The sequence below is a fragment of the Eutrigla gurnardus genome (assembly GCF_963514095.1).
Source record: "Eutrigla gurnardus genome assembly, chromosome: 13".
NCBI classification, from domain to species: Eukaryota; Metazoa; Chordata; class Actinopteri; order Perciformes; family Triglidae; genus Eutrigla; species Eutrigla gurnardus.
Window position 1 is genome coordinate 7,652,764 of NC_139936.1, and position 23,630 is coordinate 7,676,393.

At 42.6% G+C, this 23,630-nt stretch overlaps 3 protein-coding genes across 5 annotated transcripts in view; all 3 read left to right on the forward strand.

The window, feature by feature from the left end:
• LOC311023375 (transforming acidic coiled-coil-containing protein 1-like) overlaps window positions 1-8,926 on the forward strand; it is a 19,188-nt gene extending 10,262 nt beyond the window's left edge. For both annotated transcript variants that reach the window (XM_084025168.1, XM_084025167.1), the window contains exons 3-13: window positions 1,507-1,939; window positions 3,587-3,641; window positions 3,730-3,811; window positions 4,803-4,855; window positions 5,831-5,962; window positions 6,058-6,134; window positions 6,283-6,326; window positions 6,642-6,802; window positions 7,000-7,106; window positions 7,205-7,325; window positions 7,443-8,926. In XM_084025168.1, coding sequence (XP_083881294.1) covers window positions 1,507-1,939; window positions 3,587-3,641; window positions 3,730-3,811; window positions 4,803-4,855; window positions 5,831-5,962; window positions 6,058-6,134; window positions 6,283-6,326; window positions 6,642-6,802; window positions 7,000-7,106; window positions 7,205-7,325; window positions 7,443-7,511 — 1,334 coding nt within the window. In that variant the 3' untranslated portion in view covers window positions 7,512-8,926. The remainder of the gene's footprint in view (window positions 1-1,506; window positions 1,940-3,586; window positions 3,642-3,729; window positions 3,812-4,802; window positions 4,856-5,830; window positions 5,963-6,057; window positions 6,135-6,282; window positions 6,327-6,641; window positions 6,803-6,999; window positions 7,107-7,204; window positions 7,326-7,442) is intronic.
• A 573-nt stretch (window positions 8,927-9,499) lies between these two features.
• Window positions 9,500-11,561, forward strand: LOC311023231 (uncharacterized protein). Of its 2 annotated transcripts, none has more exons than XM_084024936.1 (3): window positions 9,500-9,653; window positions 10,054-10,167; window positions 10,791-11,561. In XM_084024936.1, the coding sequence occupies exons 1-3, from the start codon at window positions 9,605-9,607 to the stop codon at window positions 11,012-11,014; spliced, it is 387 nt and encodes a 128-aa protein (XP_083881062.1). In that variant the 5' UTR covers window positions 9,500-9,604; the 3' UTR covers window positions 11,015-11,561. The 2 variants fall into 2 exon arrangements, with proteins under 2 accessions (XP_083881062.1, XP_083881061.1); XM_084024935.1 differs by having other exon boundaries at window positions 9,503-9,653; window positions 10,027-10,167.
• Window positions 11,562-13,523: 1,962 nt separating this feature from the next.
• Window positions 13,524-22,940, forward strand: plekha2 (pleckstrin homology domain containing A2). The gene is made up of 12 exons (XM_084025638.1): window positions 13,524-13,745; window positions 16,326-16,486; window positions 16,619-16,675; window positions 17,191-17,239; window positions 17,359-17,456; window positions 19,137-19,268; window positions 19,430-19,519; window positions 19,607-19,675; window positions 19,784-19,854; window positions 20,173-20,236; window positions 21,059-21,136; window positions 21,249-22,940. The coding sequence occupies exons 2-12, from the start codon at window positions 16,346-16,348 to the stop codon at window positions 21,699-21,701; spliced, it is 1,302 nt and encodes a 433-aa protein (XP_083881764.1). The 5' UTR covers window positions 13,524-13,745; window positions 16,326-16,345; the 3' UTR covers window positions 21,702-22,940.
• Window positions 22,941-23,630: the final 690 nt, after the last annotated feature.

Genomic DNA, 23,630 nt, shown 5'->3' on the forward strand with positions numbered 1-23,630 from the left:
TTTCATGTATGAACGATCGCTCTGTGTGTAGAAACCAATATTCTGGTTGACTATAATTAGAGGATAACAGCTCAGGGTTTGTTCGTGGGAACAACTACAGGCTATAATCAAACTGTACTGTTGAACCAAGATGTAGTTTAGATCTTAGACAGCTATTTGTCTATCTTTATACTATTTGTTTATCTCTAACTTCCTTCCCTGTCTCCTTTTCCTCTATTCTGTGGGCTTGTGAAACTGTAATAAAGCCTGATGTTGTCTTTGTTGCTAGGCCACGTGGTGTGTTCTCTGCATGACTGGGTGTGGTTCCTCTACATCTGTTCCCTTTCTCCAACGGGCATGTGTGTGTCTGAAAGCAGCCATATTTTGAGCCGAAACTCACATAAACTTGCATTGATTGAATGTAGGATGTAATAAATCACACATTAGCCACTCAGTCATGACAAAGATGTGAGAAGCTGTTACCCGCCGAAGGTGAAACCACAATGACTTAATTCACGTTGTGTGCAAGTTGAGAAGTATTACAGGAGAATACAGGAGAGTGATTTCAGTACTTTTACAGTGTGAGTGGGTGTATTTTTCAGTAACAGAGAGTCCTGTGTTTTACGGCAGTGTGACTCAACCGAGACCATCCTGCTGCTGTGGTCCTTAGCTAGCTGTTAACGGGATGTGTGAGGACACAGGATGGGAAGTGCTCTGAGAGGAAGCCAGCAGCCATTTTAAGTGTTCTAACAGGAGAAAGAGAGGCCAACATTTCAAGTTTAAATCCCTAAATGACAGTTTAAATGGTTAAGCAGCCACAGGATGGGAAATGTTTTGGGACAGAGATGTTGAAGGAAGGATTGAGATCTGCTTGTTTGCGAGTCCAAGTCGCCCTTCTACCTTTCTAACGAGAGCTTCTCAGTTGCTGTAAATTTGCTTCCTTCTAGAACTCGGTATTGTGGTGTGCCTCAAGGTTCAGTCCTGGGTCCTATTCTGTTTGCTCGGTATTAACTTCCCTTTGGTCAGATAAGACGTAATTTCACTGCTATGCAGATAATATTTAATTTGCATCTCATTTAACCCTAAAAGTTCACATATCTTTTGCATCTCATTTTTTAACTCCTTAACAAGTTAAGTGTTACAACTGTTTATCTGTTCCAGATATTTCCAGTTGAAAAACGTTACAAAAATCAGGCCTGTTGTATCTCAAGTTGATATTGGATTTTTCCCCCCTTCTGTCTCCACTATCGTAACTCATTATTCACCTGTCTGAGCAAAACATCCCTGGATTGTTAACAAGAGGTCCAAAATTCTGCTGTTAAGCTATTGATCGGGTGTTTTTTGACACTGTTGTTGATATTTACATACACTCATATTCACAATTCGATTCAAGATGCTTGCAATTAATGTGATTGCTCTTCTTCTGAAGTGTATTATATAACTTTGCCATTTTTATTTGTGACGTTCTACTCCTTAAAGGTTCTATATGAACTTAGTTGCATACTTACTGTTCTTCCCTTTTCTCAGTTCTTCCTGATGTTACAAACCACTTTCTGGACAAGAACTCCAACCAGGATGTCGGCCCAATTTCATCCCAAGAGGTTAATTCCCTGAACAACCTCACGGGCTCCTCCCCTAATATCAACAACTTTGGTTTGGACCAGAACCTCAACTTGACCCCCAGCAGCAAACCCAGTCCTGGAGGATGCCTCTCCCTGTCCAGCCCTCTGCCCCAGCCTCAAGCCCTCCGGCCCCCATCGCTGTCCGTCCTCTCCCCGCTAAACAAACCAGATCCTTCGGAGGTGGACGACGAGGCTCCGGTGACGTCTGACTCCAGCCCGGACTCAAGCTTAATCTCCAGTCATGACGTTTGTGTGGATCCTGACTTGATTAATGGAAACATGAACTCCAACACACACAACACAAAATTGACCTGCGAGACCAACGGCACAATTATCACGTGAGTAAAAGAAAAAGCAGACAAAAGGTCTTTTTACCCGTCAGTCAGTGACCGAGACTGAACTGATATGACTCACAGATTTTCAAGCTGAACAAACAGCGCTCTCTCGTTCATGGCGGTAGGGAACATCAATGAATGCTCGCTATTGTGCACAAGGAACCTGATTGAAGTGTTCCCCTTTTAACTAATTCTGGTGGCCTGTATCTTCAGAGGTTGTTTCTCTCCAGTACATTCATTTATTCCTCATCAGCGTTGTTGTAATTTGTATTGCTTTTAGTTATCATTTTCTTTTCGAAGCTTATTTCATGAGGATGATTTGTTTTTAATGTACTTACATCATTCAATAGAGGCAGATTTAGAGCAGTTTTTCAGTGTTATCATAGCTAGATTAAGTATTTTCAACAAAATTGATGGTTAAGAGAAGTTGAAGTGTCAAACACTGCCATCTTGTGGTGTTTTTCTGTTTTGTTTCTTGTTAAAGATGAATCACTATTCACTTCAATTTCTATTATTTCCATTGACAAATAAAAAAAAACACCAGCATAATTATTGGCTTTTTGTTAAATATACAGCAACCTGTTAAAAGCCATAACCATTGCTGGTTATTAATCTGTCTGCTCAGACATGGACAACACAACACTGACTACAGAAACAGGATCATGAATTACCAATGTAATGGGTTCAATCGTAAAGGCCAACATGCTTGTATATCGAGTATAGTCCATATCACAGCCTTCAGACAAAGGTCAATTTCTCTATTCAATTCATTTTATTGCATTTTATTGACAATTTCTTCCCAGTTGTGCAGTTATTTCTGTGTGATGGCTTTGAAGCCAAAAGTATTTTAGATATTCATCCTGGGCTGTAAGTAGAAAAAAAGACCAATCAACTTTTATCCCAAATCTATTCATGACCACTTATATAATATAAAATTATTAAAGGAAGAGTTTTAGAAGATTGCAATTGTACTTTGATTTCAATATTTTGTTTTCAACAAGGTTTTAATCTCCAGGTCAAATCAAAGCTGACGTGTCTACTCTTAATAATAACAACCCTGCACTCACCCTGTGTTTAACCCAACCCCTGTCCCGTCCTCTCCTGTGCCTGTCCTTCCTTTTCCTTCCAAATCTGTTATTCTGTTTCCCTTCTCTGTGTGGCATCAGGACTGCCGAGCAAGTCCATTTCCTCTGTGTTCTGTTGTAAGTACTGTATAACTGTGTGTGTGCAGGTCTGCGTGTGTGTGTTTGTAGCCTTTGTCCCTGCTGTTCCTTAATACAAGTCCAGGTCCAGGATCAACCTGACCAATATGTTCCTTCAATCACAAACTGAAGGAACAAGTAGAAGTAGGTTTAAAAAGTAGAGGAGAGAGAGAAACTGTAATTCCCTCTAACCCTCTGAACAAGTGCTCTTGTTCTTTTCTCAATTTGTCAACTTTCATTAATCTGCTTATTCTCCTCCATAATTCAGCACTTTAAGCAGAGCATGACCACTCAGCGCACACACAGAGCAGAGCGATGAGGCCTGACTGTGAGACTTTCTGTCTCTCCTGCTTCCTCCTCACTCCTCATCATCACACCTGCACACATGTACACACATGACGATCCAAAATCAGGTCAGTGTTGACTGACGCTGTTTGTTCATTCTCAGGAACTCCTGTAAAATGAAGCAGAAGCAGCCGATGCAAAAGGACTTCAGCGGACAGGTAAGAACTGATGACGTTGCTGCTCATGTGGTAGTATTCACTCTATAGAGAAGCTTCTTTCAGTCAGCATGGTCGATTATATTTAAAGGAGGACCATCATGGAGGCCACGCCACAGATGAGGAGAAGTTGGCGAGCAGTGCCGGTGTCAAACCAGACAAGGACGATGTTGGTGAGTAACAGGATTAATGAAGATTGATTTTAAAGTTGTGCCAGCCAGTTACAGTGAACACTGATAATGTGCTGAATAGAATAGTACTGAATAGCTCGGTTATCAGTGAGGGACTGTTAAAGGGTTAGGGTTAGGGTTACATTCTTTCGCTTCGCTCGATCAATACTGGACAGGGAAGAAGGTCAGCTTTGTCTTTGACACACAACATTAATCAGAAACTTCACATATCGTTTAGCGCTGAAACTTCTCACTGTTTGGGTCTCCAGCATCACTTGTTCAGAGCAACAGTACAGTTTTGATGGAATGCATTCAGATTGTATGATCACACAGGTGCCTTTAGGCTGCATGTGACACAGCTTTGGTTCCCGGCCACGATGAGTGAGCAGGCTGCACAGTTACAGACATTGCATAACTGCATCATGTGCAGTAGCTTGGGGTTTTATTGTTTCTCAGGGCATGATGTTTTTTGTTACTGCGAAGATTGGTATTTTTCCTGGTTTTAACCAAAGACAGGCAATACGTGAAGATGTACTGAGCTGACATTTGTATGATTAAAATATGAACACAAGTGCCTTGATATTTCTGGTAATGTCTAGTCATTAAGACTCATTGTGAGTGAATGTGTAACGAGTGGAAGCATTATTTTGAAGCGCGATTGAAGTAAATCTTGTAACTACAAAAATATAATATTGCATATTACGAGTCAGGAGACTAGTTCTGACAGTAATACTGGAAATAAGTCTCATCATGTCAGAAATTCAATTTCACAACTTTGAACTATATTTTCCTGTCGTATCATCATTAATCTGCATTGACTATGAGCACATGTGGTGTAATGGAGGGATATTTCTTATGAGAAATACAATGAAGAAGAAATGTTGCAATAACTATCATGTACTGCCACCTGCTGGCCGTGATGATGAACCATATTATATTATAGGCCACATCATCTCTGACAGTTAATTCTTGTTATGTGTATCACCATCTCCAGGTCAAGACTGCCACGTGACATCAAAACCTGAGGAGTCAGACTGCTGCACAGTGGTGAGTAAATACCATACATGGGCTGTGTCAGGCCTATAAACAGTCTATATATTAGTCATCACAGTGGTCCAATGTGCAACGTGATGCCACCAGTGACCACTAGGTGGGAGATAATTACAGTTCTCTGGTTAAATCAATTTGTCCCCCATGGTTGGAGGACAAGTCCAGACTTGTCTCAGTATTACATTTCACTTGTGACTGTAAAAGTCACTTTAGCACATTGTGTTCAGCTCTTTGTGCTTTTTTTCAAATTTAAATTGGTGATATTTTCTAAGTTAACATTGTGCAAGTAAGGCATGTTGTGATTTAAAGAAGTAATGGACTGCCCAGTTCCTAATGTAGTGGCTCTAAAAGCTCAACCTGCAGTATGATCACTTAACTTATACGATGACCGTATTGTGCTGTAGGATAGCAGGAAGTACTTACTGTCTGCCACCATGTTCATGTACTCAGGTGACAGAAGGATTTATCAGGATTATCATTCAGGAGATTAAAATATGACTGTCATAATCTAGGGAAGGACAAAATGAGAGATGGGAAGGAGAAGAAGAGAGGATTGAGTTGTGTATGAATACTGATTGAAAGACAGGCGGGGTGCAGGGTAAAATATAATAGTGGGATACATTAGAGAGAATTAAAAAAACACAATTTATTGCTGACCAAAATATTCCTTTTTGTTTGTTTCTCTCACTAATTTCTATATAGCTAATAACATGACATGTGCATTGGTTTTTCTAAGCACCTGCAGTATAATGGGTTTCCTGTTTCCCAATTGCGTTTTATATGAGAAGACACAATATTCAACAAAAAATCAATGATGAAAAAGGGGGATTTGTTTTAGTGTAAAGGTGTTATTTTATGGCTGTATTGTTAATTGCTGCTTGTGATTTTGTCATAAATTCTTAAAGTTTAGGTGGGCTTATCTCGCTATGAACTACTGGATGTACAATAAAACCGATTTGCTTCCACCTTAAGCAATTTGAGGATCCATGCAAGCTGAAGAAATCGGAGGGAAGAGAAATGCAGAAAACAGGAAGTCAGGTCCTGGATTCCATCTGCATCAGTGAGGCAGAAAAACAGGCTGTTCTCACCCTCATCAGAGAGGAGGTACACACTTTTTATCACACTCATCCAACATGGAATATGTCAGCAGTGTCCTCGTTGAACACACAGGTGGGCTCACAGTAGAAGTCTCATTTCAGATCATCACTAAAGAGGCGGTAGCCAATGACTGGAAGAAAAAGTACGAGGAGAGCAGACAGGAAGTCAGTGAGATGAGGTGAGAAAACCCGTCGCTGCATGATTTCTGCTCAGCTGTCACTGATTGAATTTGAGAGTGGTCATGTGAGGATTTGAAGGACTGAGACATTTTGTCTGCACAGTCATACGGTTAAGTAAGGCTTATCATGTGTTTCGTCTCATTACAGGAAGATTGTTTCAGAATATGAGAAGACGATTGCTCAGATGATCGGTGAGTAAAAATGTTGGAAAGTGCAATCTAGCAAAAACATTTGAACTGAGTGGTCAGGGGTGCAGAGCAAACTATTTGTCATGTAACCATTTATTTCACTGGTTACTCGAATGTGTCATCTTTTTACAGTGAGTTTTACTTACTAAGGTGCAGTAACATTAGTCCATCTTGTCTTGTATCAAGATAGAGAAAACATCTTTCACTCAAGTCTTTTCTCGTTGTCTTTTCCCTGTTTAGGTGGTAAATGCAAAGTTCCATGCTATTAGACTTAAAGCAATAAATAACACAAAAAAACTTCTTCTTCGCTCTTCTCAGAGGACGAGCAGCGCAACAAACAGAGTTCCCAGAAGGCTTTGCACACTTTGACAACGGAGAAAGAAGCCGCGCTGGCCGACCTGAACTCCGTGGAGCGTTCTCTCTCTGATGTGTTTCGGCGTTATGAAAATATGAAGAGCACCCTGGAGGGTTTTAAGAAAGTAAGTGATAAACAGACAACTTAATGTCCACAGAAATGCTCAAGAAAAGAGTCGGTTTCAGATGCTGAGGCAACAACTGCCGCAGAATTAAAGCCCTCGATAAAAGCAGTTTTTCCCTAAATCCTGACCCCCAGTTTGACGAGCAGCTGGTTTAAAGCAGCAATAACACTGTGCTTGTTTTATGGTTCCTTCTACAGAATGAGGAGGTGCTGAAGAAGTGTGCTCAGGAGTATCTGTCCAGAGTCAAACAGGAGGAGCAGAGATACCAGACACTAAAACTCCACGCTGAGGAGAAACTAGACAGGTATGTAAAGATTGAAAGGAAGTCTAATTTCTGCTCATAACAAACTGAAAACTTTGTTTGAGATGATGTTGATTTCCTGCATTCCACGTATCTTTCAGGGCCAATGAGGACATTGCTCAGGTGCGTGCAAAGGCGAGCTCAGAGAGCGTGGCGATGGCCGCCAGTTTGAGGAAGGAGCAGATGAAGAACGAGTCTATGGAACAAGCTCTGCAGCAGAAGGTAATCCTCATCTTTCTGTATGCCAAGTCTGCATGAAACCTTTAAGTACACAATGCAACATTTACCATATCTTTACACTTTAAATATTAAAAGGAATGATTTGTTGTGTTGTCATAGAATCAAGAGATGGAGGAACTCACCAAGATCTGTGATGAGCTGATTGCCAAAATGGGAAAAATAGACTGAGAGACACTGCCTATGAACCAGCCACTACCGTCCCTCCGGTCCTGCCTGAGTGAGGCCCTGTGCATGCCCCCAGCCAAGAAGCAGATCTCATACCCTCTGCCAGCCCTGCATCACAGAGACTGCTTATGTACAGATGCCTAAAGTAACTTCCTGTATACTAGATTTGCACTACTTGTGACCTGAATCAATAAGGTTCTGTACATGCTAATAATTGTTCTAGTTGGGACTCTGTTATGTGTATGTGGTCACGTTGTTTTGTTTGCGTTTCTGCCCATTATGAGGCCATCTGGGCCTCTCTGCTTTCGGCCGGCGAACAACAGCCAACTTAATTCCCAGCAACTCCTTGGATGACATCATGCAGGCGGGGGTTGTTTTCGAGTCACATTTATGCACACAGTATATTTCGATGGGCTTTGACAAGGATTGTTTTATATTAAAGCAACAATCCATGATATTTTTTTTTTTTTCTATAAAGTAAAGAAGGATTTTACTCTGAAATAGGAAAGCTCAGGGGGTATTGTGTGGGGCAGAATGAGGTCAGGCTCAAAGGCTGCACAACAACTGTAGAAAAAGGATTTAGGATTATTTGAGGAAATACAGTAGTCCTCAGAGGCCTTGTTTTTGTTCAGGAGAGACACTAAAACTAGAATATGTCTGGACCACACGTCAGTGAAACTGAAGATGCATATAATTCACAGCATTTTCTACCTGACTTCTGGACAATTCAAGTCACTGCAGAATGTTTATCAGTCACAGAGAAGTATAATAATAACCTGACAATCATAGATTTTAATTTGATTGTATAAACTTTATGGCCTTGTATTGTCCAAAGTGAGTAAAGAGAAAACTATTTCCTGAAATGGAAAGAGGGAAAAGATAACCACTGCAAGTTAACTCTCCTGTTTTAATAATTCTGACCTGGAAAATGTTGTGACGTATATTTTGGTTGAAGCTATTTAAGACTATTATTAAGTAAAGTAGTAGACTAAACACAAACTGCAATTTTTTCTCAAAAGAAACTGAAACAGACTAAACTAAAACTTTAAACTATCAAACTAAAGAAAAAGTATTTAGTTCATATTTTTCAGTACTTTATAGTTTCTCAGTTCTATGAAGTCAGTCACTATTAAAAACGTCTAATACCCAGAATCTTTACCACCATGTAAATCCATTAACTATATAAAGATAAGTTCTGATGTGCCACATTTTAAAATTGTGCCAATCTAATGTCACGTTATCTTTCCTTACTAAGCTGGTTTGTCTTCGCTTTACAGTATATTTTTTCGTCACTTTAGCCCCTTTCTTTTAATTATTGTTTTATTTGTGCTTTAGAGATGAACATCTCACACTTGTGTTGACACATTGAGGACTAACAGCATCACTGTGTCTACATTTACCCGAATAAATATAAATATAATTTGTTCTAATACAAGTGGATTTCTTCTTTTGTTTTACTTGTGTTTCTGCAGTTGTTTAAGATTACCTTTACCACAGACTCACAGTGTGTGTGTGTGTGTGTGTGTGTGTGTGTGTGTGTGTGTGTGTGTGTGTGTGTGTGTGTGTGTGTGTGTGTGTGTGTGTGTGTGTGTGTGTGTGTGTGTGTGTGTGTGTGTGTGTGTGTGTGTGAGAGAGTGTGTGTGAGTGTATGTTATCAGAATGTGTGTCATGACTTCAGCTTTAGCCTCAGTACTGGTATGAAGCTCAGTGTTTATATCTTACAGACTTCCCACACAAACACCGGTACACATCCCAGCTGAGGCGGGACATGAGTAAACTTGACCTTTTCTTTGCACACACACTTTTAAAATGATCAGCAGTAACAAAAACAGTGTTGGAGAATCGATACTTAAACAAATGGCCTCAAAATCCTGTTAATAACGCTGAACTGTAAAGGTATCTCCCTGTTAAAGCTTGCTCGGTTAAATCCATTACCACAGGTTGCTGGCTGTGCAGCATAGATGGAGATTACAGAGATAAGACCCTAATGCCCTCAGACACCTTCCCGAGCCTTAACCTCCACCCTCGGTGCCTCCTCCAGTTCATCCACTCTTTCCCCGGACTCCAGAGGACACGGTGACCATCGGCCAGCTGCCATGAAGACTGCTCTGGCCCTGCTGCTGTTCATCTCTCTGGCCTGCCACAGTAAGTTTCTCCAAAACTGATACCAACACTGACTTTGGGGGAAAGGTTTGGTTGATTAACAGCTGGCAGGCTTATTTCTAAGAGGCTACAGCAGTGGTGTGAGCCAGGATTTTAGTATCCTAAAAGCAAACATTGGTTGAAGATTGTTAATTTACACAGTAGCAAGGTACAACTTGTTTAAACCTGCAGAGTTAAGTGATGTACATGGCATGGTTAAATATTCTATACGCTAGTGCAATCTAACATTAGTTGTGACACGGCAGGTCTGACTGTTGAGGAGGGGGGAGGGGGATTATTATTATTAGAAGAACATGGTTGTGCGTCTGCATGCCCTACGGACGCCTGTGAACAAACATGCTTAGTCTCAAGTCAGGTGCTCTCTCCTGTTCTGTCTGCAAAGGCCACGCCCTCAAATGTCACACATGCGTGGCGTCCAATGACGAAGACTGCAACCGACAGGGCTCCACCTCCTGCCCTCAGTATGCCGACGCCTGCTCCACCATCACGGGACCCAGTGAGTAAACACAAACATGCGACACACACCCAGGGAAACATGCAAGGCAAATGTGATTGGGTGGAATAACATATTGTAAAGGCCTCACTAGAGGTCGGCGTGACACCGGCAACCGGAGGTATGTGAGGTAGCAGTTTGAGGAAGTCAGTAAAGCCTTTAATAGTGCACATGCTGCTTCCATGGACAAAGAAGTCAGCATTAAAACCCATAATGAAGGAACCAATAGTATTTTTTGAATTGTTGAATGCTTTGCAGATACTTGGCGTGTTCATTATTCCTTCAATACTCTGTCTGTGTGTGCGTGTGTGTGTGTGTGTGCGTGTGTGTGTGTGATCAAGAGATTCCTCTCATCATTTGAGGTTGCTGGATCTCATCCCAGCAGTTTACGAGAGCCACAAACCTCTGTGTGTGTGTGTGTGTGTCTGTGTGTGTGTGTGTGTGTGTGTGTGTGTGTGTGTGTGTGTGTGTGTGTGTGTGTGTGTGTGTGTGTGTGAGGGAGTTCAATGGGTTCATAGCATCATACCAAGTTAACAAAAGTGGTCAGTCTTCAATCACTTCAAAGCGATTAAACTGAACGTCTGCCCGCCTCACACATCCCCCCCTCTTTCTCCCTCTCTTTCTAGACACTGTGATGAAGTCCTGCTCATACAAGGCTTTCTGTGACAAAGCTCATGGCGTCGGCTCCGGAGCCAAGATGGAATGCTGTTTTGGTGATGACTGTAACGGCCCCCACCGCAGCCACAGCCATGGGGATCACCACCGCAACAGTGCAGGGGCCCTGGCCTCCAGCCCCGTCCTGATCACGGCGCTGCTGCTGCTGCTGCGTGTGACCGCCAGTCAGCTGTAAACGCCTCTACTTTTCTTTTTCTCCCATCAGTCAATCCATCCACCTTCTCCTCTTTGTCAAGGTTTTCAATCCAAGTTTGGTTTCAGACAAACAAAAGTTTCTGCTTCTATGTTGATGCAGTGAAAGGGAATCAGTCCCATAAATACAAACGTCAGCACATTTGATTGTGTAATTTTTTTTTTTATTATCATCAAAAACCTGAATAGTAACCTCATCATCTATGGTATTATTTATAGTGTTCACTCTCAGGGGACGTAAAGCTGTAAATGCTAACCTGTGAACCCGAGAGTGTTTGTGGTGTACAAAGTGAAGTACACCTACTCGTGTTCTTTGTTGTAGCCGCCCGGTGTGGTTTCGGTAGGGGCTGGGGTGCCTCAATGGGTAGCTAGCGTGCAGCTCGCATAATGCCAGTGAACCACATTATTCACCTGTGTTGTTGCCATGGGAGCCAGAAAGGAACACCGCAATCTTTTGTAATGATGTATTTAGTGCTTAAAATGTCCTTTTCTTAATGCACGCAAGCTTGTCTGAATAAAGGTACAATCACACCCTTATTTTGTGTGTGTGTGTGTGTGTGTGTGTGTGTGTGTGTGTGTGTGTGTGTGTGTGTGTGTGTGTGTGTGTGTGGGTGGGGTCACCTCGATGTGACTTGATATGTGTGACATTTATGTTAGTGTCACTGATGTAAAAGCATGCGTACAGTAGAGAGAAAATACTCTGTACAACTCGAATCCTGTGCAGTCGCCACAGGATATGAAGTCAGCGAGGTATAGGTCTCCCTGCTGATGCAGGTCATATGACGTGTAACCACTTCCTCTTAGCAAGAGGACACACGTTAACCGAAAGAGAGAAAAAAAAGAAAAAAAACTGAATGCAGAATGACTCCTGTAAATGCAGATAGAGTATTTGTTATTTCAGTTATGCCAGTTAGACTCAGCACAGAGGAAGACTGTTCAGCGACTTTTCATCGAGTTCTCTTACTGTCTTTCAGGAGTTTCATCAGAGGATTAAACGTGTGCTCAGCTTTGCTCAAAGGTGACAAAACAGTGAAGCAATATTGGAGTGCTGGATTTGAGCAATGTTGCACTCTTTTAAATAACTAGATTTGTCTGAAGTTGATACTTTTGCAGTTCAAGATTTTGCATAAAAGCACAAGATCAGAAAATAAGATGCACTGCTGAGGAAAGTCAAGCCAAGTACCACCTGGATCACCAAAGGAACGCAACTCTAGATGCTTCTGAGGTTTGTGATTAGTATTTAAGGTTCTCTCTGCTGCATTTTTGTATTTGATGGTAAATGTAAACTGATATATGCTTGGGTTGTGGTAGCCTGCTTTGTTTAGAGATGTTGCTTCATGGTATTTGTCAATGTTGACACTGTGAGGTCACTTGTTCTGCATGTTTAAACTGAACCCAACAATCCCAGGCAACCCTTTGACCAGATCTCCTTCAGAACACCAAGCTGTTCAGGTTCAAACTGCTGGCTTTTAACCAAACAAGTAGCTGACAGCTCGGAAAAGAAGGAAGTTCTGGTTTGCATTGTTACACCCGTGCAGTTTATTTATAGTCATGTTTTTTCCAAGCATGTCATATTTGGACAAAGAGAGGACGATGTAGCTGGCATTTCTAGTGTAAGTCAACCTGATGTCCAACATGAATGCTAGGCTTTTATTCAGGGCTGCAGCCACCAATTCTACAATTACTCACAGATTACATATTAAGGCTGGACATATTTTTTTTAGACCAGATATCTGTGACATTGACTCTTTTTAGGCATACATCTACACTGAAATGCTTATGTAGAGGCGGCTTTGGAACAACATTCAGAGGGATTATAGCCTACAATGCACAGAAAATGTCATTGAACAGTTAGAAGAAACAATAAAATGTAATTTTTTTTAAATTTCTTGGCTTGGTAAAGATTTATAAGGTAGATGAGGGGGTTATCAAGACTCCTGGTCTTGCTTTTAATGGAGCATTATTAGCTTGGCAGTCCTATTGCTACTTTTACAGTTGGTAAAGTTGAATAAATCCATGTTTTTTTTCTCCAACTGCTTTTGGCTCATCGTCTTTGCACCTGTCACACTCACCTCGCATGGCAGGTGTATGAATGCCACTATTCTTCGCTGTGTACCAGTTTATCCAGGTTTACACTCCCTTCTTTTATAGCTGCTCATTTATATGAACCAAAGGATTCGGCTGCGCGTGCGCGTTTGTGTGCGCGCGCGTGCGTTTGACCCACTTCTCAAGCACCTGACAGGAGAAGCAAAGATAACTTATCGCGTGCGGTTTCAGGAAGAAAAGATTGGCTTACTGCGCACGTTTTATGCGCTTTTTCGAAATAAAAGTATCTTGAAAAAAGGAGCACAAAGTGGAAGGAAGAGTCTGCTCTGTTCGGATCCTCGACATATGTGAAGTCAGCAGCAGAGTCGAGGAGGAGGACCCGGTCGGAGCTCAGGGGACGCATAGATCACATCCGGGGCTGGTTTATTCCAATAACGAAACGTCCAACCCGGAAAATAGATAACTCTTCTGTTATCCGATCACACAAATAAACAGACAGAGAGCGTGAGATGAGCCTGGTGCGCGGCGGACCGGCGTTTACGATGCAAACTTCGTTAAAGTTGTTGAAACGTTTCGTCTAACATGATCGTTGTTTACCAAACTCGGGTCTCTCTGGGCTTCGGAGCCGTGCGGGGCGCTGGCTGCGGCGCAAACTGACTCCACAGCGGGTAAGTAGCCAGCCGACAGTGAAACCGTGGGATTCTGTGTGTGTGCGTGTGTGTGCGCGCGTGCGTGCGTGCGCGCGGAGGGTACAGTAGTCCCGTAGGTGTGGCAGGCCGTTGAGTCAGTGCAGGTCATCTGAGCTAAAGTCACGGTCTGTCAGGTGTCGCTGAGTAATTCTGCCCGATCACATTTAAACTTTTCGTCGCATGCTCATAACACGTTACAGGGATCCGTGCACGCCCATAATCCGCTGCTCATTCAGTGGCGTGAAGCTCGTGCTCGCGCTGTGGTCGCTTAATGTGGAGATCCAGCTGTCATGAGAAAAAACCGTGAAGAAAGAAAGTGATTCATCGTTTGCCTCCAGAAAATGTCAGACACCAGTGAACATGCCTCCAACATGCCTCACACTTTTCCTTTTCTTCAACCAACACATATTCAGTTGTATCTTCAGTTTTGAGGTATTTCTGTTTCATGCCAGGCTACTTCATATTTTAACTTCACCACAATATTCAGACAAATGTACTTTTTTTTTTACAGGTTTTAGTTTTGGTGTTTGGTTTTTTAACAAAGATGACTTACTTTTATTTATTTATTTATTTTTTTTTTTACAAAAGACCCTCCCCCTTGACTCAAAAAACACTGTGACATCACCTCAAAATAAACAATCTTTTTTTGGACAGTCCCTAAAAGTAGGACGACTGTTACAGAAAGTATACGAAGCTGTTAGAATGACCTTTGCCTCAACCACACATACACTTAAGTAATAAGTAGAGCTGGGATTAAATGAGCTACATGGTGGTTTGTCTGCTGCTGAGTGCTGAGATGCATTCAGGGACGTGTGGGATTTAGCCTTTGTGAAGCTTGATTCAAAGTGTCTTCTGCATTGATTTTGTCCATTCTTTTGAACTTCATAGAAGTTCACAACAGAGTACGCCAGACATCGCTTTAAATCAGTTTCTGTTTCAGAGCAGAGTTTGAACGTGTCCACAAGTAAAGCAGATGTGTAAATGAGTGTAGGTGGGTTTCCGGGCTGCTGTCCTGGATGTGGTTCAAGACAATGATGATGATTTCGTTGCTGTGATCGATGCACTGCGTTCTGTCCTCACAAACTGTGTTTTATTCACTGTGTTATTTTGTGTTACATTTCCACACAAAGTACTTTAAATGCACACATAGAAAATGTGCTGAAGTTTGTCTGAATTTTATATAATGGTAAAGTTTTGCGTAACAAGCCACCACCTCCCTGTTGAGTTTCCGATGCTTGGTTTCTGTGTGTGTGTGTGTGTGTGTGTGTGTGTGTGTGTGTGTGTTGTGTGTGTGTGTGTGTGTTGTGTGTATGTGGGGCATCATTGTCTCTTTTCCATGACACCTTTCAGAGTTTCTGCAAAAGGTCACTGAATGGTTTTTACCTCTGACCTACTTCAGTGGCAAATTAAGTAAAGGTAGCACGACTGACGCATCAGACACACAACCCACAAAAGCTTTAAAGCAGTTTCGAAGCGTTTTTCTGACTGATCGACTTAAGAGTAGCGTCACAGGAGTTCAACGAGGGCAGTGAAGACGAAGCCTGCGAGTCTCTAGCAATGTCTCGGTGTCGATGTTCGGCTGTGTTTTGTTTGGCCATGTGCATGAACGTATTCATGGAAATGTTCATGGAAATTCATGTTTTGGCAGAGGGTCAGCGCTGATTCTATACTTTGTAATGACTGTCGCTTACATTATACTTTTTAAACTTACGTAAAAGATCCGTCGCAGGCCCATTAAGCCATCATAAATACCTTTGTGGCCACATTACATTCAAGTCCTTTCAATAAATTCTTGTGTGGGGAAAATAAGGATTTATGTGCAAACAATCTGCTTTGCAACTTTTGATTCGGTGCATCTGACCGTGTACGGTATGTCATGTGACTTTCTGCAGAGATGCAAACTAATCCCCCCCCCCCATACATATCATCACCATGCATAAGTGTCTGAGCTGAGCTTAATTTTGTTGAGAAATCAGTCAGTTGCTCAGTGATTCACATGCATGGCATCATCTTAATGAATACATCTCACAATGTCTCTCCCCTCTCCTCTTTTTTCCCATTCCTCCCTCCCTCCCTCCCTCTCCCCTCTCCTCCCTGGCCAGTGGAAATGTGCGTGTGTGCAGAACTTGAGTGCAGTCTATAATTTTATGCTGTGGTGGAGGGCCTCAGCTCAGCCTCGGGCTTCAGGGTTTGCTGCTCAGCCTCAATCACGTCACATGAAAAACTGCTGAGTGTGAGCGGGTCTCTTTCTTCCTGTGTGTGTGTGTGTGTGTGTGTGTGTGTGTGTGTGTGTGTGTGTGTGTGTGTGTGTGTGTGTGTGTGTGTGTGTGTGTGTGTGTGTGTGTGTGTGTGTGTGTGTGTGTGTGTGTGTGTGTGTGTGTGTGTGTATTTGAACACGACATGAAAGTTGGTTTATCCTCCACATCTGCCTGTCTCTGCCTTTCTGTCCCGTGAGTCCATCTCCCTCCGTTTCTCCCTTTACATTTTTTGCTTCTTACTGTCCAGCTGACCACAGTATCTGTCTGTCTACCTGTCTGTCTGCCCGTCTGTGTGTCCCAGTGATATGTGATAGCAGCAGCATGCCGTACGTGGACCGGCTGAACCGTGTATGTGGCTTCCTGGACATCGAGGAGAAGGAGAACAGCTGCCGCTTCCAGAGGCGCTACTTCATCCTCGACACACAAGAAAATGCGCTGCTGTGGTATATGGACAACCCTCAGGTGCTCCACACACATATATATGCACGACACACACTCGCACAAACAGCAAGAGGAAGTGAGAATTGACCAACAGGCCACAGTGTAACCTTGGACTCTGAGCCAATGAATCTGTGTGTTTGTGTTTGCATGCAGAACCTACCCAGTGGAACTAGTTTTGTTGGCAGACTGAGACTAACCTACATCTCTAAGGTAAACCATTACACTGTGCTGTGGGTTGTACTGGACTACATACATTTGACGTAGAGGAGACATCTGAGCAGTACTGTGGACACAGCGATTCACACAAATAGCAACTTGTAAACGGGGTGTACAGATCCACTAGATCCGAGTTATCTGTAGTTAACGGTCACATGCAGAAGCTGACTTTGTGAAGTTTTCCAGATGTCAGCGCGCTCGCCGAGCTAACCAGAGATAATGACATCTGGCTGCACTGCACTCTAGTGCTGACAGCTCCTTGATGGACACTCCGAGTGAAATAGATGGAAAAGATATGAAATGTTTCTCCTCTGGTCTCCTTTCCTTTCCTTTTTGTCTCCTCGTTTCTCATTTCATCTCCTCCTGCCTCTCCTATTCTGTCCTTTTCCTTTTGTCTCCTCACTTTTCTTCTTTTATCTTCTCATCTCTCCTTTGGTCGCTTTTCGTTTTCTATCGTCTCCTTTCTCCCTTTTTTCTCCTCTCCTTCCATTTTCTCCTCCTCTTCTCAGGTTAGCGAAGCGACAGCGAAGCAAAAGCCAAAGACAGAGTTCTGCTTTGGTGAGTTTTTCAGAAAAACACAGTCATGCTTATCCGCTGAATATGCACACATTTTACTTATAGTTAACAAGCTAATATAATGCGGTTATTGTGTATACAATTGATGTCCATGTCTGTAGTCATCAATGCAGTTTCCCGGAGGTACTTCCTCCAAGCCAACGATGTAACTGACATGAGGGAATGGGTGGCTGCTCTCAATAAAGCCAGCAAGATCACTGTGAGTGCAACACACACACACACACACACACACACACACACACACACACACACACACACACACACACACACACATACCCACACCCACACACACACACACACACACACACACACACACACACACACACACACACACACACACACACATACCCACACCCACACACACACACACACACACACACACACACACACACACACACACACACACTACACATACATGACATTATAACCAGACCTGTTTGTCTACTGTGTGTTAGAAAAAGGCTGAACCAGCAGCTATCGATAAGGGATGTTTCCACCTGAGCGAAGGAAGTTTCCGATGAACCCACGTTGTCCTCGGTGGATGCAAATGCTGTCACACTGTCCAACAAATACCCCCTCACACATAGAAACCATATGAGCGATAACACACACACGTCACTGTGGTGGAGGTGTCAAAACGCCATTGTGTATGAATGTTACAGTTAGTGTGCCATGCACATTCGGTTTACACATTTGCATGATATTTGTGCGAGATGACCGCGGCCTTGTTGGCGTCGTGCAGATGGCAGAGAAGAGCGTTTGTCTGTTTCTCTCACCTGCACTCTGACACAGGAACCAGTGTCGCTGTGTCTTTCACTTCTCCTTCCATGCGAGGGCTTCTCTGCTGCCTTTACTCAGCTTCATTGGCCTCAATGACACTCGAAATATATACTTCCTAAAGGAGAATGGACCTGGTGTGAATGCAGTAACGAAAGTAAAGCACTGACTAATACATTTCACACAGTTTGTGGATGATAAAAATGAAGCCCTTCGCATGATATTTCTATTATTCTTTCATCATTTATGAATTTTTTTAATGTTTTGCTAGGGTTTTATTTATTTACTTGTATGAATGGTACCTCCAGTTTATATATAGAAAAGAAGATGATATGTAGCTGTTTTTCCTGCTGAATTAACTTTTAAGTTTTTAAGTAATTTTGGAGAAAATTCATTAATAATATGTTTTTGTTTCTATTCAATTTGGCAATTTATATTCAAGTTTGTTTAATTTTGAATGTCTGTGTTCTGACCCTAATAATGTTTTCAATCTTTGTTAGCGTTTTCTTATTGAAACAAGTGACGTATGCGTAACTTGTGACTCTTTCAGTTAACAGAAGTTAAAGTTCATTGTTTGCTTGGATCCTCATTAGCCGTTGCTGTGGCAACAACTACCCTTCCTTGGGTTCATGTTAGAACATATAATTATATAACATGCATTAACTATTGCAAAGTCACTGCATCTAAATTCATTTGAACAACGATACTGTGGAGAAGATTACAGAACACTGATATTCCTTGTTTTCAAGAATAACTTCATTAGTTGTTTCTTAAAACCCTTTTGTAGATTTTTATGATCATTGTAGTTACTTCAAGGAAATTGGTTGTTTTAAATAGATTCATAGACTGTACCATAACCTGGCTTTGACTCTTCCCTGTGTTGTGTCAAGTCCCTGATAAAGAATGATCAAATTCAAACAACCCCACACAAACTGTGTTGGATGTTCTCATACACAACATATTACAATTGCACTGTTGCAGCAGGGAGAAGTGGGAATTAAACCTTTAACCTCTGGCAATTAGTAGGAAGCTTTCCCCGCTAAGCTCTGCCTGTTAATGCTGTGCTAGTTAACGTTATCCTGCCTGCTGCTGTGCTGTACAGGTCCCAAAGTCTGGCCATGCACCTCCAAGGTCCGATGTGACCGCAGTAATCAGCGACCCTCAGGGAGGGAAGAGACAGCAGGCCTACAAGACCGAGATCATCGGTGGCGTGGTGGTACACACTCCCATCCAGGTAAAGAAGAGGAAGCTAAAACCAACGTGGTTACTATAGCGATCGGCATGAAGGATGGTTTCTGTCTGTGCTGTGTCTTGTGTGTGTAATCTGATGATGGTGGTTGGAGTGACCACGATTGTTCTAATGATACTGAAGATGATTCTGACGACACGTTTCAGAATGAGAGCGAAGAGACAGAAGGGAGAGAGAGGAAGGGCAGCAGGCCAGGTGTGCTGAGGTGTGGACACTGTGTCAAACAAGGGAATGTGGTGAGTTCACAGTCATCGGATCGTATCGGATCAACTCTGTTTAAAAAAGAAAGCTGCATGTAAAAGCTGTGTGTGTGTGTGTTTCAGAGGAAGAGCTGGAAGAGGAGGTTCTTCACCCTGGATGACAATGCAGTCAGTTACTACAAGTCTGAGATGGTGAGGAGCCAGACTATTTTGTGTTTCCTCTCTCACATGTTGATGTGTTTGCCTGTGACTGTGGTCCTTTGTCCATCCATGTCTGAATTGTGCTTACGTATGTCCCAGGATAAGGAGCCTCTCCGGGCTATTCCACTGAGGGACATTCAGAAGGTCCATGAATGTCTCGTCAAGTCAGGGTGAGTCAAATGTGCAGCACTCAGTCAAATTCTGCCACCATTTTCCATTCGCTCCCCTCTGGTTATCTCTCCAGTGAATATTTGGATAAGAACGGATTTGGATAGGAACAGCATCCATCCACATTTGTGCAGCATACAATCTAACAGGGAGGTGTCAGTAGTTTTAAGTTTTTTCATCAGTTTTTTTTTCAGATTTCAGATTTTCGGAAGTCTTGACAATTTCTAACAACAGAAAGTACAGAAAACATAAAGATATTGATATTGAAACATAGCCACTGTATTATTAAGCATGATAACTTACAGATGTGTGTCCTTCAGGGATCTCCTGCTGAGAGACAACCTGTTTGAGATCATCACCAGCTCCCGCACCTTCTACATTCAGGTACATTCCTGTCTTCCTGTTATACCAACGCAGAGCGACACAGAGGCTTAAACACATCAAACAACCCTTATTTTATTTTGGACCCTTTAAAAAGTGTCCCAATACATTTTTATGTTAGGTACCTTAGTCCCGACAGTTTTGCTTTGTGTTGGGTGCTCTCTGGCTCTGGGTGAAAGTGTGATTAGATGCAAAGGGTTTTGTTAGTCAGACGTTCTACATTCGCAGGTGTATCTGTCCTGATGTTTTGACTTTCTCTAAATGCTCTGCTGCTGATGTGTGGAGCAGGCTCTATTTTTAGGAGCATGAAAAGTTTGTTTTTTCTGAAACTAGCATCTGTTACCATAACAACAATAACATCCTGTTGACCCCTCCTGGGAAAACAGCTGACCAAGAAGGTGGGCCCCAGATCGGATAGAAAGTGCTGAGAGAGAGAGGAGAGAGGTTGCAAGCATGAGCGCTTTATTTTTGTCTGCGCAAGAAAAAAAAAAAAAGGAAGCATTTTAGTAAACTGAGAAAAACACACATAATCCAAAACAGATTACACAGACATTGTGATCATGGTGGAAGTGCAGACAACAAAGTGAAAAATCATCAGAATTAGAACCAGTTGTTGATATTTGAAAGTTTGAAAAAACAAATATGTTTTTATTCATCTGTATTTACTTTGTAATGGTGACACTTCCTTGCCTGGCAGTTATTAGGATACATTTTGTGTTGCTTTTGCAAGACATTTGTTGACAGTAAATAAAATATAGAAAGGGAAGTGGAAAGTGGGGATACGCAGCTCTGCAGGTTTTATCTTGTGGTTATTCTTCCTTGTAGACAGACTCTCCAGAGGAGATGCATAGCTGGATCAGGGACATTGAGCTGAAGATCCAGGAATTCAGAGGTCCACCTAAGGTAACTATGTTGTCTCTCCTCTTGACAAAAACAAAACTACCATCACGTTCTTGGGGAGAAGTGAAAACTCCAGGATATGAGGAACACTGATGTTCTCTCTCTCTCATTGCAGGGTTTCTCATTTAGACGTGCGTCCTCTCTGTATCGCAGTCACAATGCCTCATCGGCGTCTCGTGGTCCACAGAGTGACGAGTGCAGACCTGCACTGGTCAAGTCCTGCTCTGTGGCGCCGGGCTGGCAGCCCTGGACGCCTGTCCCTCTGTCTGAGCCCTCCATCCTGGATGCAGAGGATGACGACAGTGCCTTCAGCTCTGTGCCCACCTTGCCTTCTCTGTCCTCCTCCTCCACCTCTTCCTCCACCTCCTCCTCCTCCAACTCCCTCTCCGCCCCAACCCCTTGCCCCAGCGCACCTCCAGCAGCTACACACAGCCGACTGGGGATCCTCACAGCGTCGGCAGACATGGCCACCGGGCGTCGGAGGCACCGCTCGCAGCCTCAGCCTCACTCCGGCTGCAGCTACCCCTTCAGCCTGGACGACGACGGCATCCGCACCACAGACGTCTAAGTTCAGAGAAGTCTGTCCAGACTCCTGTTTGGACTCGAGTGTTGGTACCTGCATTAAAATGAATGTGACTGGTAATAATAGTATTCCCTGCTAATGAAGTGACACTGTGACCATCTGCCTCAATGCCATGACGCGACCTTTGGGCCTCCTGCTGGTCTTGTAGCTGTATTGCAGACGAAGGATGGGGACCAAGAGGCGCAGTGTATGTTGTTCACAGGACTGTGAAGAAGTACGATGGAGTGTTTTTAGTGCAACTTCCTCTGAAAACTTGAATAATCTTGTTGTTAATTTTTCTTGCAGACTTACAAATTATGGCACATGCTTTCAACCTGTTGCACTTGGAGATATTACTCTGCCGTTAGGATCGTGTTTTCACCCCTGCTAGAAGTATTCACCAAGAAGTGTTTGAAGGCATTTAAACACATTTGTATCCACATTTTAAAAATATATATATTCAAGCTTATGTTCACAAAATACTTTCAAATAATTTGGGTCTTTTTTTTAGTTTCTTTTGAGCCCAGCAGTGTTTATTTTCCTTTTTCTTCCTGAGACGCACATATTGTGACATCAACTTACCTTCATTAATAATTAACAACGATTTTTACTAACATCTGATCAAGTGTCTGGGGGGGGTTTAAGTGTAAAAAAAAAAAAAAGTGCATGCACTCACATGCTAACTGACTGTGGGCTCTTCTGTTGTCAGCAGCAGCTTTTATGGGTTCACACTGTGTTTCCAGCAGGAGCTTTTAATACTGAAAGATCAATCTTCTGTGCAAACTGTGACTCCTCTTAGCTTTTAACAGGGTACCGTAACGATACAGCAGTGTTTTAGATGGTACTCCTCTCAGAATGTACTGCCAACATTGAAGTAAAGCTCAGCAGCTGGTTGACAGCTTTGTAAATGTGATTTCCTTATTCCAGCATTATGTGGGGGAAATGTGCCACTACTTCTGGTAATTTAATTGTAATTCTGCACTTTGCTTTTCTTTACCTTTTTTTTTTTCTTTCTTTTTTTTTTTTCTTTCACCGCAGATATTACAGCTTCCTCTGAGATGATGCCTCAGATACTTTGTGTCGTTACACCAGTAGTTTCAGCCCTCCTCAGGTTCATCTCAACACTTCATTGATGTGGTACTATGTTCACGCCCGTTTCCGTTTTTTCTGAAGCTGTTTGCACTCGTCTGCCTGCGTTTAATGTTAATTCTCTTTCTTGTACATTAAATGATGCTTTTTATTCGTCTGGATCGTTCCTGATAAACTCATAAAGTTCATAGTTTTGGTTCAGTTCATTAATCACTTTCTGCCATCTAGTGGCTGGTGGGTAAATCTGCATTTTACACCCAAATATAGCACAAATTTACTTTGAAAAATGTTCTAAATTAACTCTTGAAAGAGGAGATGGAATTACGACTTAAAGTTTTATCTTCATTTTACTTTCCTGTGTGCGAAACTGTCCCAACTGCCAGGCACGCAAAGGGTCAGGTCTGACGTATTTGACCTTTTAACACTAAACACATGCATGCAGGCCGTACACATGCCAATGTAGTGCCCAGAGGTTGTGTTAAGTGAAGTGTTTCACACGTCCAGTGCAAAGGTCCATTAGGTAAAACGCCTAAAACTCTGTCCTGACCTCCGTCCATTTTCCTCTCTGCCTCCATGTGCAGCTGTGTGGCTGCAGGGCCGACGAGAGTAAAATGTCTCCACTGAACAGTTTAAATTGTGTCCCAGGTATAAAAAAAAAAAGAAGAAGAAGAAGGAGAAAGGCCCTGAGTGCCTGTGAAATGTCAGCTGTGTTGAAATGAGTTTTCAGTCTGTTAAAGACAGAGCTCCTCTAGCAGAAACATGTGGCAGGGCAGTGATGAAGCGAGGGATGAAAGTTTAGGGGGGGAATAACTTGGGGGGGATGAGCTTGTGTTTATTTGTGGAAGC

Coding starts and splice junctions, on each gene's coding strand:
- LOC311023231 (XM_084024935.1), top strand. CDS start 9,605: ATGAAGACTGCTCTGGCCCTGCTGCTGTTCATCTCTCTGGCCTGCCAC. Junction 9,654..10,026: donor CATCTCTCTGGCCTGCCACA/GTAAGTTTCTCC, acceptor GTCTCAAGTCAG/GTGCTCTCTCCTGTTCTGTC. Junction 10,168..10,790: donor CTCCACCATCACGGGACCCA/GTGAGTAAACAC, acceptor CTCTCTTTCTAG/ACACTGTGATGAAGTCCTGC.
- plekha2 (XM_084025638.1), top strand. CDS start 16,346: ATGCCGTACGTGGACCGGCTGAACCGTGTATGTGGCTTCCTGGACATC. Junction 17,457..19,136: donor ATAAAGCCAGCAAGATCACT/GTGAGTGCAACA, acceptor TGTGCTGTACAG/GTCCCAAAGTCTGGCCATGC. Junction 20,237..21,058: donor CCCGCACCTTCTACATTCAG/GTACATTCCTGT, acceptor TCTTCCTTGTAG/ACAGACTCTCCAGAGGAGAT.